Here is a 13254-nt window from a genome sequence, read left to right as displayed (position 1 = left end):
AAACTATGTTATAAAAATATAGTAATTAGAACAGTATGGTACTGGCAAAAAAAAAAAAAAAAAAAAAAAGTAGACACATTGACCAGTGGAACAGAATGGAGAGCCCAGAAATGAACCCACACCTGAATGCTCAATTGATCTTTGACAGAAGCATCAAGAATACACAATGGGAAAAGCATAGTCTCTTCAATAAATGATGTTGGGAAAACTGGATGTCCACATGCAGAACAATGAAAATAGACCATTATCTCACACCATATACAAAAATCAACCCAATAGATTAAAGACTTAAACTGTAAAACTTCTAGAAGGCAACATAGGGGGAAAATTACACTACATTGATCTGGGCAGTGATTTTTTTAAATTTGACCCCAAAAGCATAGGCAACAAAAGCAAAAATGGACAATTGGGATTACATGAAATTAAAAAGTTTCTGCACAGTAAAGAAAACAACACTGAAGAGACAACCTATGGACTAGGAGAAACTATTTGCAAGCCCTACTCCTGATAAGGGGCATATGTATCCAAAATATATAATGAACTCGGGCTGGGTGTGGTGGCTCATGCCCATAATCCCAGCGCTTTGGGAGGCTGAGGCAGGCAGATCACCTGAGGTCAGGAGTTTGAGACCAGCCTGGCCAACATGGCAAAACTCTGTCTCTACTAAAAGTAGATAAATTAGCCAGGTGTGGTGGCGCACACTTGTAATCCCAAATATTTAGGAGGCTGAGGCACAAGAATTGTTTGAACCCAGCCAGGAGGCAAGGGTTGCAGTGAGCCGAGATCTCTCCACTGCACTCCAGCCTGAGCAACAGAGTGAGACTCCATCTCAAAAACAAAACAAAACCAAAATACCCAAAACATGTAATATACTCGAACAGCTCAAAAACTAGATGTTCCCCTCCCTTGGTCTCCCTCCTATGCTCGGTGGTGCCCAAAGTCCAGAGGGGTCTGAGGCAGCAGGGGACTGGTGTGTCAGCATGTCCCTCAGCATGCTTACACCTGGCCGGGTCATGACTGTCCCTGGGCTTGGCCATAACTTTGCTCTGAAATTGGAGCGGGCACCAGGAGTGGGGAGAGGTCAGGCAGTCGGAGCAGGCATGGAACTTCTGAGCCTGCAGGGGCAGGAGTGCCTCCCAGACCCCAAGTGTGCAGAGATGCCCAGGTCTGCAGCCATGGCTGGGTGGCTGCAGCTGTGCCTGGGAGGGTGGGGCTCCTGCTCCTCCAACCTGAGGCTCCCATCTGTTCCCAGCTCCTGCCAGCTCCAGGGAGCACACAACCATGGCTGCGTCTCCCCCACTGCAGCCGGCATCATGGCAGCAGCTGCTCCAGATGGGCCACTGGTGCCATCACTGTCTCTAAAAGAGGGGGAAAAAATGAGCCTGGGATCTGAATGGATGTTTCTCAAAAGAGGACATACAAATGGCCAACAGATATATGGAAAAATGCCCCACATTTCTAATCATTAGGGAAATGCAAATGTAAATCCCAATGATATATCATCACACACCTGTCAGAATGGCGGTGATAAAAAAGATGTAAGATAAGTGTTGGTGAGGATATGGATAAAAGGAAACCTTTAAGTTGTTGATGGGAATGTAAATTATGGAAAACTGTATGGAGATTCCTCACAAAACTAAAAATAGAATTACCATATGGTCCGGCAATCCCACTTCTGAGTATTTACCCAAAGGATTGAAATTTGAAATGTCTGCACTCCCATGTTCATTGCCACGCTTAACCTAAGTGGCCATCAGTGGATGCATATATAAAGAAAATATAGTATATATACACAATAGAGTACTATTCAGCCTTAAAAAAGGAGAAAATTCTGACATTTGTGACAACATGGATGAAATTGGGGAACATTATGCAGCTAAGTGAAGTAAGCCAGGCACAGAAAGATAAATGCGCATGTTCTCACTTATATGTGGAAATCTGAAACAAGTGAACTCATTGACATAGTCTGGATATTTGTCTCCACCTAAATCTCATGTTGAATTATAATCCCCAGTGCTGGACATCGGGCCCAGTGGAAGGTGTTTAGGTCATGGGAGCAGATCCCTCATTACTTGGTGTTGTCTTTGTGACAGTGAGTTCTTGTGAGATCTGGTCATTTAAATAGGTGTGCCTCACCACCAATTCCCTCTCTCCCTTGTTCTTGGTTTTGCCATGCGACATGCCTGCCCCCCCTTCACCTTTTGCCATGATTGTAAGCTTCCTGGGCCTCCCTAGAAGCTAAGCAGATGCCAGCCCCATGCTTCCTGTAAAGCCTGCAGAACCATAAGTTAATTAAACCTCTTTCCCTATAAATTAGCCAGTCTCAGGTATTTATAGCAATGCCAGAACAGCCTAATACATTCTTTGAAGCAGAGAGTAGAATGGTGGTTACAGAAGCTAGAGGAGGAGGAGAATGGAGAGATGATGGTCGAAGGGTACAAAATCTTAGACAAGAGGAATAAGTTTCATTTCCAAGATCTGTTGCACAACATGGTGAATATAGTTGTTAATTATGTATTGTACACTTCAAAATTGCTAAGAGAGGCCAAGTGCAGGGTCTCACACCTATAATCCTAGCACTGTGGGAAGCTGAGGCAGGTGGCTCACCTGAGGTCAGGAGCTTGAGGCCAACCTGGCCAACATAGTGAAACTCCATCTCTACTAAAAATGCAAAGACTAGTTAGGCATGGTGGCAGGCACCTGTAATCCCAACTACTTCGGAGGCTGAGGCAGGAAAATCACTTGAACCCAGGAGGCAGAGGTTGGAGTGAGCCAAGGTCGTGCCACTGCACTCCAGCCTGGGTGACAGAGCAAGACTCTGTCTCAAAGAAAAAAAAAATTGCCAAAAGACTAGATTTCAAATGTTCTCACCACAAAAAAAAAAAAGGTAAGTATTTGAAGTGATGGATATATGTTAATTAGCTAGGTTTAATTATTCCACATTATAGTCATAAATCCTAACATTAATTTGAACCCCATAAACATATATAATTAGCCAGGCATGGTGGCTCACGCCTGTAATCCCAGCACTTTGGGAGGCTGGGGTGGGCGGGTCACTTGAGGTCAGGAGTTTGAGACTAGCCTGGCCAACATGGTGAAACCCTGTCTCTACTAAAAATACAGAAATTAGTTGGGGGTGGTGGCTGGTGCCTATAATCCCAGCTACTCAGGAGGCTGAGGCAGGAGAATTGCTTGAACCCGGGAGGCTGAGGTTGCAGTGAGCCGAGATCGTGCCACTGCATGCCAGCCTGGGCAACAGAGCAACTATATATATATGTGTGTGTGTGTGTGCGTATTATATATAATTATAAATTATATATTTACAATAAGTTTACAATTTACAATAAAGTTTTAAAAGAGCAACAAAAAATTAAATATGCCTCTATTGCTTATACATTTTTCCGCTTTTGATAGAAACATGGACATATTAAATATTTCACTTTTAACTCGTTTTATTTCACTTTTAATATTCATCACAATAAATATCACAAATATTTCACTTTTAACTCTAGTACAAGAAAGTCAATATTGCAAGAGTGATGATAAAGAGCAACTCTCACTTGGCTTCATGATCAGGGAGCAATAGGGAGTGGTGGGGACTGTGGTGAACTAAAGCATACAAGCCTTGTCTAAAGTGAACAGCCGGTCTCAGCCCTAGCTCATTAGTGCCACAGAGTCTACAGGCCTAGACCTGCTAATCTCCAGCATTTGCAAGAGACTCCTGGTAACTAGGATTTTAAAGTAACATTTCCTGGTTAAGAGTAGTGGCTGGGTGCAGTGGCTCACACCTATAATCTCAGCACTTTGGGAGCCCAAGGTGGGCAGATAACTTGAGGTCAAGAGTTTGGGACCAGCCTGGCCAACATGGTGAAACCCTGTCTCTACTAAATATACAAAACCCGGGCATAGTGGTGCACATCTGTAATCCTGGCTGCTTGGGAGGCTGAGGCATGAGCATTGCTTGAGCCCGGGAGGTGGAGGTTGTGGTGAGCCAAGATTGCGCCACTGCACTCCAGCCTGGGTGACAGAGTGAGACTCCATCTAAAAAAAATATATATATATATATATATATTGGCAACTGGCACAAAATTCTTCAAAATCTTATGGGCTAAACAGGCCAAGCAATTAACCTTAGAAGATGGAGGGTCTGAACTTATCAGAACAGATGGGTGTCCAATGAAGACACAGGGCTGATGACAGAGACAGCTGCCCAAGTCGGATATGTAGCATTCTCAGCTCTGCAGGGAAACCAGGTAGGGCTCTGGCTAAATTGAACCTCAGAAAAATGAAGTATTTTTTTTTAGTGTCACAGAAAATACTTGACTTGGCAACATAATGTGGAACATCAGTATTTGAAACACAGAGAGAAGGCTGGGTACAGTGGCTTACGCCCACAATCCCAGCACTTTGGGAGGCTAGGGTGAGAGGATCGCTTGAGCCCAGGAATTTGAGGTCAGCCTAGGCAACATAGTGAGACACTGTCTCAAAAAAAAATTTTAAAAAAACCCAAAAAACTAGCTTGTTATGATGATGTGTACCTGTAGTCCCAGCTCCTCAGGAGGCTGAGGGAAGAGGATCACTTGATACTGGAGTTTGAGGCTTCAGGGAGCCACGATCACGCCACTGTACTCCAGCCTGGGTAATGGAGAAAGACCCTGTCTCAGAAAATAATAAACAGCCTTGGCGCAGTGGCTGACTTCTGTAGTCCCAGCATTTTGGGAGGACGAGGTGGGTAGTTGGCTTGAGCCCAGGATTTTGAGATCAGCCAGGGCAACATAGCAAAACCCTGTCACTACACAAAATTTAAAAAACTAGCTGGGCATGGTTGTACTCATCTGTAGTCCTGGCTACTTGGGAGGCTGAGGCAGGAGGATCACTTGAGCCAGGGAGTTCGAGGCTGCCATGAGCTGTGATTGCATTCCCACCTGGGTGACAAAGTGAGACCCTGTTTCAAAAAAGTAATAATAATTTAAAAATTTTTTAAAAACACAAAGAGAAAATAAAAGGAAGACTAAAATAAAATAGCAGCAGCAAAAGTGGAAACTTTTGTACATGAGAAAGTAAATCTGAGTCTGAGAAGGCCCCTGCTTCTAGATAGAGCATAGCTGAAGGACAGTGATACTGGCCTGGTAAGGAGCACCAAGAGCTTCAAGATTAGCCCAGCACAGACGCCCCAGACCTGAGGCTTTGGCTTCACAGACTTGTACATAGGAAGGAATTGCCATTAAATGAGCCCCAAACATCTTTGTGGTATATATGGTAATGTAATCTGTTCTGTCTATTAAGTTTACTTGTATGTACTGTGAACATGTTGGGTAAGCCTGTAAACAGTTTGTCCATCATGTTGCTTGGTTCTTCTCATCTAATTCCTTTGTATGTCCCTAAAGAACTCCATTCAGCATTGAAGCAGAAATATCCAAACCCTTGTGAATGCAAACATTCACAATGCTGGGGCTATGATGGACATCTCCAGCTATTCGCTGCAGACTGGTTTGAGGATCGGAGGTGTCCCTTTGAGTTCTACCCCTGAGGTCAGTGGGGTCAACAGAGAGAGAGAAGTAATGAAGTTTGAGATGTTAAGTCCACATAATCTGGCTTCTGGTCTCACCACTGCACTGATACTGTTTCCAATAAGGTCAGTCGACGCCAACCCAGGGAAGCCCACCAGGTACCTCTCAGCCCTCTGTTTCCATCTGAACTTTCAGCAGCTTCTGTCAACACTGACCACTTCCTCCTCCCATGATGCCCCCATAGAGCCTGCTCTGCTGTCTTCTCTCTTATCTTAAGGGGCCTTCTTCCCTTTCCCCTTTTGTGTTTCCTCCTCGTCAACCACACATCTAGGTGGGAGGGTTCTTTAGACGGCTTTCTCATATCACTCTCGCTCCTCCGGGGCAATCTCCTCCCTCTGTCTATGGCTTCGCTTACACACATGCGGACTCCCTGGCTTTTATCTTCAGCTCAGACTCTGGCTGACATAACAACTCAACTTTGGTGTCTTAGATCCCCACCAATTCGATGAGACAAAGCTAGTGACTTCTTTCCCCCAGTCTCACTCCCCCTCTCTGGGATGGCATCACCATCTACCCCAGTGTGTAAACCTTTGTGTCATTTTTGACACTTCCTTCTCCCCTGTCCCTCACCTCCAGCCGATCACCACATCCTGATTATTCTGATAACAAAATACATCTCACGACAAAGGTTCTCACCAGCTCCCCTGCCTCTGCTCTGCTCCAAGTCACCACAATCTCAGCTATCAACAGCCACTTCATCCATTTCGCCTCCTCCAAGCCATTCTATATCCTGCTGCCGTAGGGAGATTTTAAGAGCCCCATGGTGGCCGGGCGCGGTGGCTCAAGTCTGTAATCCCAGCACTTTGGGAGGCCGAGTCGGGCGGATCACGAGGTCAGGAGATCGAGACCATCCTGGCGAACATGGTGAAACCCCGTCTCTACTAAAAAAAATATATATATATATACATATACATATATATATACATATACATATACATATATATACATATACATATATATACATATACATATACATATATACACATATACATATACATATATATACATATATATACATATACATATATATACATATATATACATATACATATATATATATATACATATATATATATATATACACACACACACATACAAAACTAGCCGGGCGAGGTGGCGGGCACCTGTAGTCCCAGCTACTCAGGAGGCTGAGGCAGGAGAATGGCGTGAACCTGGGAGGCGGAGCTTGCAGTGAGCTGAGATCCGGCCACTGCACTCAAGCCTGGGTGACAGAGCGAGACTCCGTCTCAAAAAAAAAAAAAAAAAAAAGGGGGCCCAGGGTATCATCTCGCTGAAATTCCTTCTAGTGGCTTCACATCGCACTAGGATAGAGTGTGAATTGCTTGGCAGGGCCTGCAAGGCCCTGTAGGATCTGCCTTCTGACTGTCTGGCTGGCCTTGATTCCACGAGCTTCACCCAGCAGCCACACTGTCTTTCAGTTGCTGAAGTGACCCAAGTTCTCTCCTGGCTCAGGGCCAGTCACTGCCTGGAAAGCTGCCATCCGTGCCTTTACCACCACCCCTGCCCTTGGTCTGGTCAGACCTTTACCCTCTAGACTCAGCTCAAGGTCACTTCCTCAGGGCCAGTTTCTCTGGGACAGCCTAATTTCATAGATTTTTTATGGCACTTCTTTGTTTAATGCCTGAGTCCTCTGTCTCATTCACCAATGCCTGATGCAGAATAGGTGCTTATATTAGTCAGGGTTCTCTAGAGGGACAGAACTAATAGGATAAATGTATATATGAAGGGGAGCTTATTAGAAGAATTGGCTCACACGATCACAGGATGAAGTCCCACAGCAGGCTGTCTGCAAGCTGAGGAGCGGGGAAGCCAGTCCGAGTCCCAAAACCTCAAAAGTAGGGAAGCCATCAGTGTAGCCTTCTCTCTGTGGCCAAAGACCGGAGAGCCCATGGCAAACCACTGTATAAGTCCAAGAGTCCAAAAGCTGAAGAACTTGGAGTCTAATGTTCGAGGGCAGGAAGCATCCAGCACGGTAGAAGGATAAAGGCCAGAAGACTCAGCAAGTCAAGTCCTTCCAACTTCTGCCTGCATTATTCTAGCTGTGCTGGCAGCTGATTAGATGGTGCCCACCCAGATTGAGGGTGGGTCTGTCTCTCCTAGTCCTCTGACTCAAATGTTAATCTCCTTTGGCAACACCCTCACAGACACACCCAGAAACAGTACTTTGCATCCTTCAATCCAATCAAGTTGGCACTCAATATTAACCATCACAGTGCTCTAGGGATATTTGTTGAATGTATGAACACAGCCGGACGGGGACTGGCTTCATAAGGGTGCTATGCCAGACCTCATATCTGCTGCTCTGGAGTATTTTCAGGTCACCTGGAATCCTGGCAACCCAGTGAAAGTTAATAATTTATTTAAAAATATTTATAATTTAATATGTATAACCCCTAGTTAGGATTTAGTATTAATGATCATCTTTCTATATTAAAATTATTCTAAAAACAGGTTGAGAGATAAGTTATCCGCTGTTTGCAATTATTTGAAGATAGTCTCATGGAGGAAGATGAGAGAGACAAGTTACACCTTCCTGTGTTGCCAGAGGCACTGTAATCCCTCAAAGGAAGCCATTTGGCAATATATATCACAAGCCTTAAATTGTCTATATGCTCCTTAAAGCTGGCTATAATATGGTAAAAATACTTTCTCCTGGCCAAGGGGTAAATATGCACAATCCTTTTGGAAAGCAATTTGACTGTATCTAGTTAGAGCCATAAAGCTATATTTCTGGGGCTCTAGATGGTGCCCAGTTAACTTCAGGTCATTTTCAGTTAATGAGTCATTAACTTAATGGCCACTTCCTCAAAGAGATTTTCCCTGAACCACACCTCACCCTCAAACCAGGTACTCTTTACCTCATTTTTATAACATTTATTGTATCTGTAATGACTTCTCCAACATCTGTCTCCTTTCCTAGGTTCTAAGCCCCAGGCGGGTAGGGACAGTACTTGCTTTATTTATCTTTATGTCCTTAGGGCTAACACAGTGCCATATGCACCTTAAGGTCTATAAATAATTGTTGAATAAAATGAATAGAGAAAAATCATTCTAAATAAAAATAAATTTAACCCAAAGGTAACAATATCAATAATTAACGTTTATAGAGAGGTTAATATTTACCTGACCCTGTTGTATGTGCCTGTGTGAAATGGGCACTACAGCCCTTGCACTTCTCTTACAGATGGAAAACTGAGGCCTAGGGAACTTAACTAACTTGGTCCAAGTGAGGCAACCAGCTAATAAGTTGTTTATCAATACCTTATTTATGTAGTGAAAAATTGGAAAGAACCTACATGTTATTTGAATATTTAATACATGCAGTTATCAGAAACTCAGTTTTCCTTCCTTTTTTAAATAGACAGATTTATTTATTTTTTATTTTTTATTTTATTTTATTTTATTTTCGAGACAGAGTTTTGCTCTGTTGCCTAGGCTGGAGTGCAGTGGCACAATCTGGGTTCACTGCAACCTCTGCTTCCTGGGTTCAAGTGATTCTCATGCCTCAGTCTCCTGAGTAGCTGGGATTACAGGTGTGTGCCGCCACGACCAGCTAATTTTTGTAGTTTTAGTAGAGACAGAGTTTCAACACGTTGCCCAGGCTGGTCTTGAACTTCTAAGCTCAGGCATCTGCCTGCCTTGGCCCCCAAAGTGCTGGGATTACAGGTGTGAGTCACCATGCCTGGCTAAGAACTTTGGTTTTCAAAAGATGTATAGTAGCATAGCAAGATGGGTGCAATATAATGGTTACTGGTCCCATTCAGACAAATGGATATGGCTGTGACAGTGTCCTTTACTGGCACGTGCTACTCCTTGCTTGAGTGCCAAGGTCATAGCTCTTGCAGTGCATACCAGCTGTGTCAGGGTGGGGCAGAGGAAGCTGAACAGAGAAAGTAACATCTGGAGGTAGGGAGTGCTTTAGAGACAGGAAACTGAACACGTCCTGAAATGAGAGGGAATGTGAGCCTTCTAGGAAGTGGGTCCAGAAGGAAGTTATAAGCGATGAGGCTGGAGAGGTAAGCAGAAGCCAAATGGAGAGGACCTTTGGGCCTTGTCCTGGGGCAGCAGTGTCCTGCTGTGATCACTGCAGGATTGGACGTGGCAAGTGGGAGGCACCCGCCTTGGCATCCAGAGAAGATGGAGGGATTTGTTTGGGTAGAATTGATGCATTTCTACTTTTGTTAGAAGAGCCGGCTGGAGACATGAGGACTAAATATGGAATGTGGAAAATGGAAAGAGAATTCTAAGATTCCAAGTCTTGGCCTCAATATCACATCCTGTCAAGGGAGCAAATAGTGTGAAAATGAAAGTAAAGCCTAAGGATGATTATTTTTCAGTCTGAAAGAAATCCTCCGCTTTCTGCGAATTCTGTCATAAAGTTAGCATTTGGCCCCTTTTAACCTGGTTGTTTGCTCTCTGTTTGAGACGTCTTAATCAATCCAGTTCAGAGGTTTAAGACAGTAATTATTCTACTGTGTTTGGAGAATGTTAGTTCAGGCTAAGGGTTTTTCAGGTATGATAACAAATGTGGCATTTTATAACTTGGAGCACCCTCAGTTCTAAGATCCAAAGGTGATTAATGGGCTGCTCTGTTTCAATGGTGGTGGTGCCCCCTCCAAAATTCATGTTGAAACTTTACCCCCAGTACAACTGTACTAAGAGGTGTGGCCGTTGGGAGGCAGAGCCCTTATGAATGGGATTAGCACCCCTATAAAGAGCTCAAGGTTGAGGGGGGTGCTCTCTTGCCCTTCTGCCTTTTGCCATGTGAGGACACAGCAACAAGGTGCCATTTTGGAAGCAGAGAGCAGCCCTCAGCAGACACCAATGCCAGCACCTGAAACTTGGATTTCCCAGCATGCGGAACTGTAAGAAAAAAAATTCTGTTCTTTATAAATTACCCGGTCTCAGGTATTTTGTTATAGCAGCACAAATGGACTAAGACATGGGCTTTAGAAATGTCTTGAATTTTTTATACTTGTTCATCAAGTATAATATCTGGAGCAGGAATTTCACGTCTTGAAAATACAGAGAGATTTTACAGAGAAAATGAGGAAAGAAAAAAGAACTGTCTTCTTTAGTATCTCCTTGCAGGCTGCTTTTATTGTCACTGCCCACACAAATGTGCTATAGCATGCAGTTCAAGAACTTCCATTTTCCTCCTTCTACCTTTTATTACTTATGGAGTGCCTGCTTGTCTGTGATTAATACCTCCGGATACACATTGAATCACCTGGGGAATGTAGGTGAAACAAAACAAAACAAAACATATGCCTGGCTCATTCCTACAACCAAAAGAATTGAAAGTAGAGTCTCAAAAACATATTTGTACATTCATGCTCACAGCAGCATTATTCACAATAGCTCAAAGGTGGAAGCAAGCCATGGCCATAGATCAAAAGACGGATGGATAAACAAAATGTGGTATATTCATACAATGGGATATTATTCATGCTCAACCTTGCTACCACCTGGGTGAGCCTTGAGGACATAACGTAAAGTGAAATAAGCCAATCACACACACACACACACACACACACACACACACACACACACACTACTCTTATCATTCCACCTGTAGGAGGTACCTAGTCAAAAATCAGAAAGTGGAGGCTGGGCGTGGTGGCTCATGGCCGGGCACGATGGTTCAAGTCTGTAATTCCAGCACTTTGGGAAGCTGAGGTAGGTGGGTCACCTGAGGTCAGGAGTTTGAGACCAGCCTGGCCAACATGGCGAAACCCTGTCTCTACTCAAAGTACAAAATTAGCTGGACGTGGTGGTGTGCACCTGTAGTCCCAGCTATTCAGGAAGCTGAGGCAAGAGAATCTCTTGAACCCAGGAGGCGGAGTTTGCAGTGAGCTGAGATCTTGCCACTGCACTCCAGCCTGGGCAATAGAGTGAGACTCTGTCTCAAAAAAAAAAAAAAAAAAAATAATAATAATAATAATAAATAAATAAATAAATAAAAAGGAAGTGGAATGGTGTTTGGCAGGGACTAGGGGGAGGAAGGAATGGGGAGTTAACAGGGGAAACTTAATGCGATAAAGCAACACTTGATTGTAAAATTCTTATGGAAAATTATCTGGTGGCACTATCAAAGAATATTTGGAAAAAGAGGAGCAATCCACCAACTGTTAAACTGTACAACAGTAGGTAAAATGGACTGTAATTGTGATCTGATAGTGAATGGGCACTGCAGAAGGGACTCCATGATTGATATGTTTTCCTGTGACTTTTTTTGTCTTTGTTAGTGTAAGTCTTTTATTTTCATCTGCAGAAAAAAAGAGACCAGTGCCTAGTTGTAGAGTTTCTGATAGGATTATGTCCAGAAAGGGCCAGGAAGCTAGGTGCAAGATTTATCTCTGTCAAAGCTCACATTCATTCTTGGGCTTTTTTTTTTTTCCCTAGACACACATTTTCAGGCACATCAGATTGGAGAGTAAATAATGACGGAATGCCTGTTATATACAGGGCCTGGCGCTGGAAGTACAACACCACAATTTTGATAAACAAAAGAACGTAGACCCTGATGCCGTCGTTCGTATATTCTATTGAATTTATCTATTGTAGCTATTGATACCAGAGGACATTAAACAATTAACTGAACAATAATTACTAAGGATTACATATTATTTATTAATTACTTAGTAATTCTGAAAGAGTCACACTTCAGAGGGGCTTTTAGACATACAAGGCACTGAACCAGTTTGAGGAGATTAATGGAGACCCTAGGAAGGGACATTTGATCTGAACCTTGAAAGCTGAGTTTGTATTACCATCTCCCGTCTGTCTTCATTCTTTTTTATTTTCCAACCTTCTTATACCTCTCTTTGCCCTCACCAACCACCTGGGTTATAATCATCTTTCACTTACAAGCTACTGAGAAATAGCTTGTAAAGAGTGGTAAGATGACACTGTTCACAGCCTCCTTCAATCCAAGAATGAAACTCTTAAAGGACAAACAACTTACTTTTTATTGGATCAAGATTAGAGAAAGCTGTCTTTCACAAGTCAAATTTAGTACCTCATTTTTTTGTGTTTTCAGCAACTCAAGCATCCCAACCTTGTCAACCTCCTGGAAGTCTTCAGGAGGAAACGGAGGCTTCACCTGGTATTTGAATATTGTGACCACACAGTTCTCCATGAGTTGGACAGATACCAAAGAGGGTGAGTGATCCACCCCTTACAAACAAAACAAAGACACACTGGGATTTGTCAGTGAAAAGTGCCAATGACTCTTTTTTAAGACTCGGTAAGGCCGGGGCGGTGGCTCATGCCTGTAATCCCAGCACTTTAGGAGGCTGAGATGGATGGATCATCTGAGGTCAGGAGCTCAAGACCAGCCTGGCCAACATAGTGAAACCCCATCTCTACTAAAAACACAAAAATTAGCTTGGCATGGTGGTGGGTGCCTGTAATCTCAGCTAGTCGGGAGGCTGAGGCATGAGAATCACTTGAACCCGGGAGGCGGAGGTTGCAGTGAGCCGAGATTGCGCCATTGCACTCTAGCCTGGGCGACAGAGCGAGACTCCGTCTAAAAAAAAAAAAAAGACTAGGTAAAAACAGCCAGTGTTTGTACAATATACTCTGCTGCTGAAGTGGACAGCAGAAAAATTACCAAACATGTTAACAAAAGAGATAATAAATAGTCATTTTAATGAAGAAA

The 13254-nt window shown here is 43.5% G+C and overlaps 1 protein-coding gene across 1 annotated transcript in view; it reads left to right on the top strand.

Moving 5' to 3' along the window:
* The window catches only part of CDKL1 (cyclin dependent kinase like 1), a 66069-nt gene that overhangs the window by 24454 nt on the left and 28361 nt on the right, over positions 1-13254 (top strand). Inside the window, exon 2 of the mRNA XM_010389479.2 lies at positions 12634-12755. Within this exon, the coding sequence (XP_010387781.1) occupies positions 12634-12755 (122 nt within the window). The remainder of the gene's footprint in view (positions 1-12633; positions 12756-13254) is intronic.

The sequence above is a fragment of the Rhinopithecus roxellana genome, chromosome 5 (assembly GCF_007565055.1).
Source record: "Rhinopithecus roxellana isolate Shanxi Qingling chromosome 5, ASM756505v1, whole genome shotgun sequence".
NCBI lineage: Eukaryota > Metazoa > Chordata > Mammalia > Primates > Cercopithecidae > Rhinopithecus > Rhinopithecus roxellana.
This window is presented reverse-complemented; position numbering and strand designations above follow the sequence as displayed.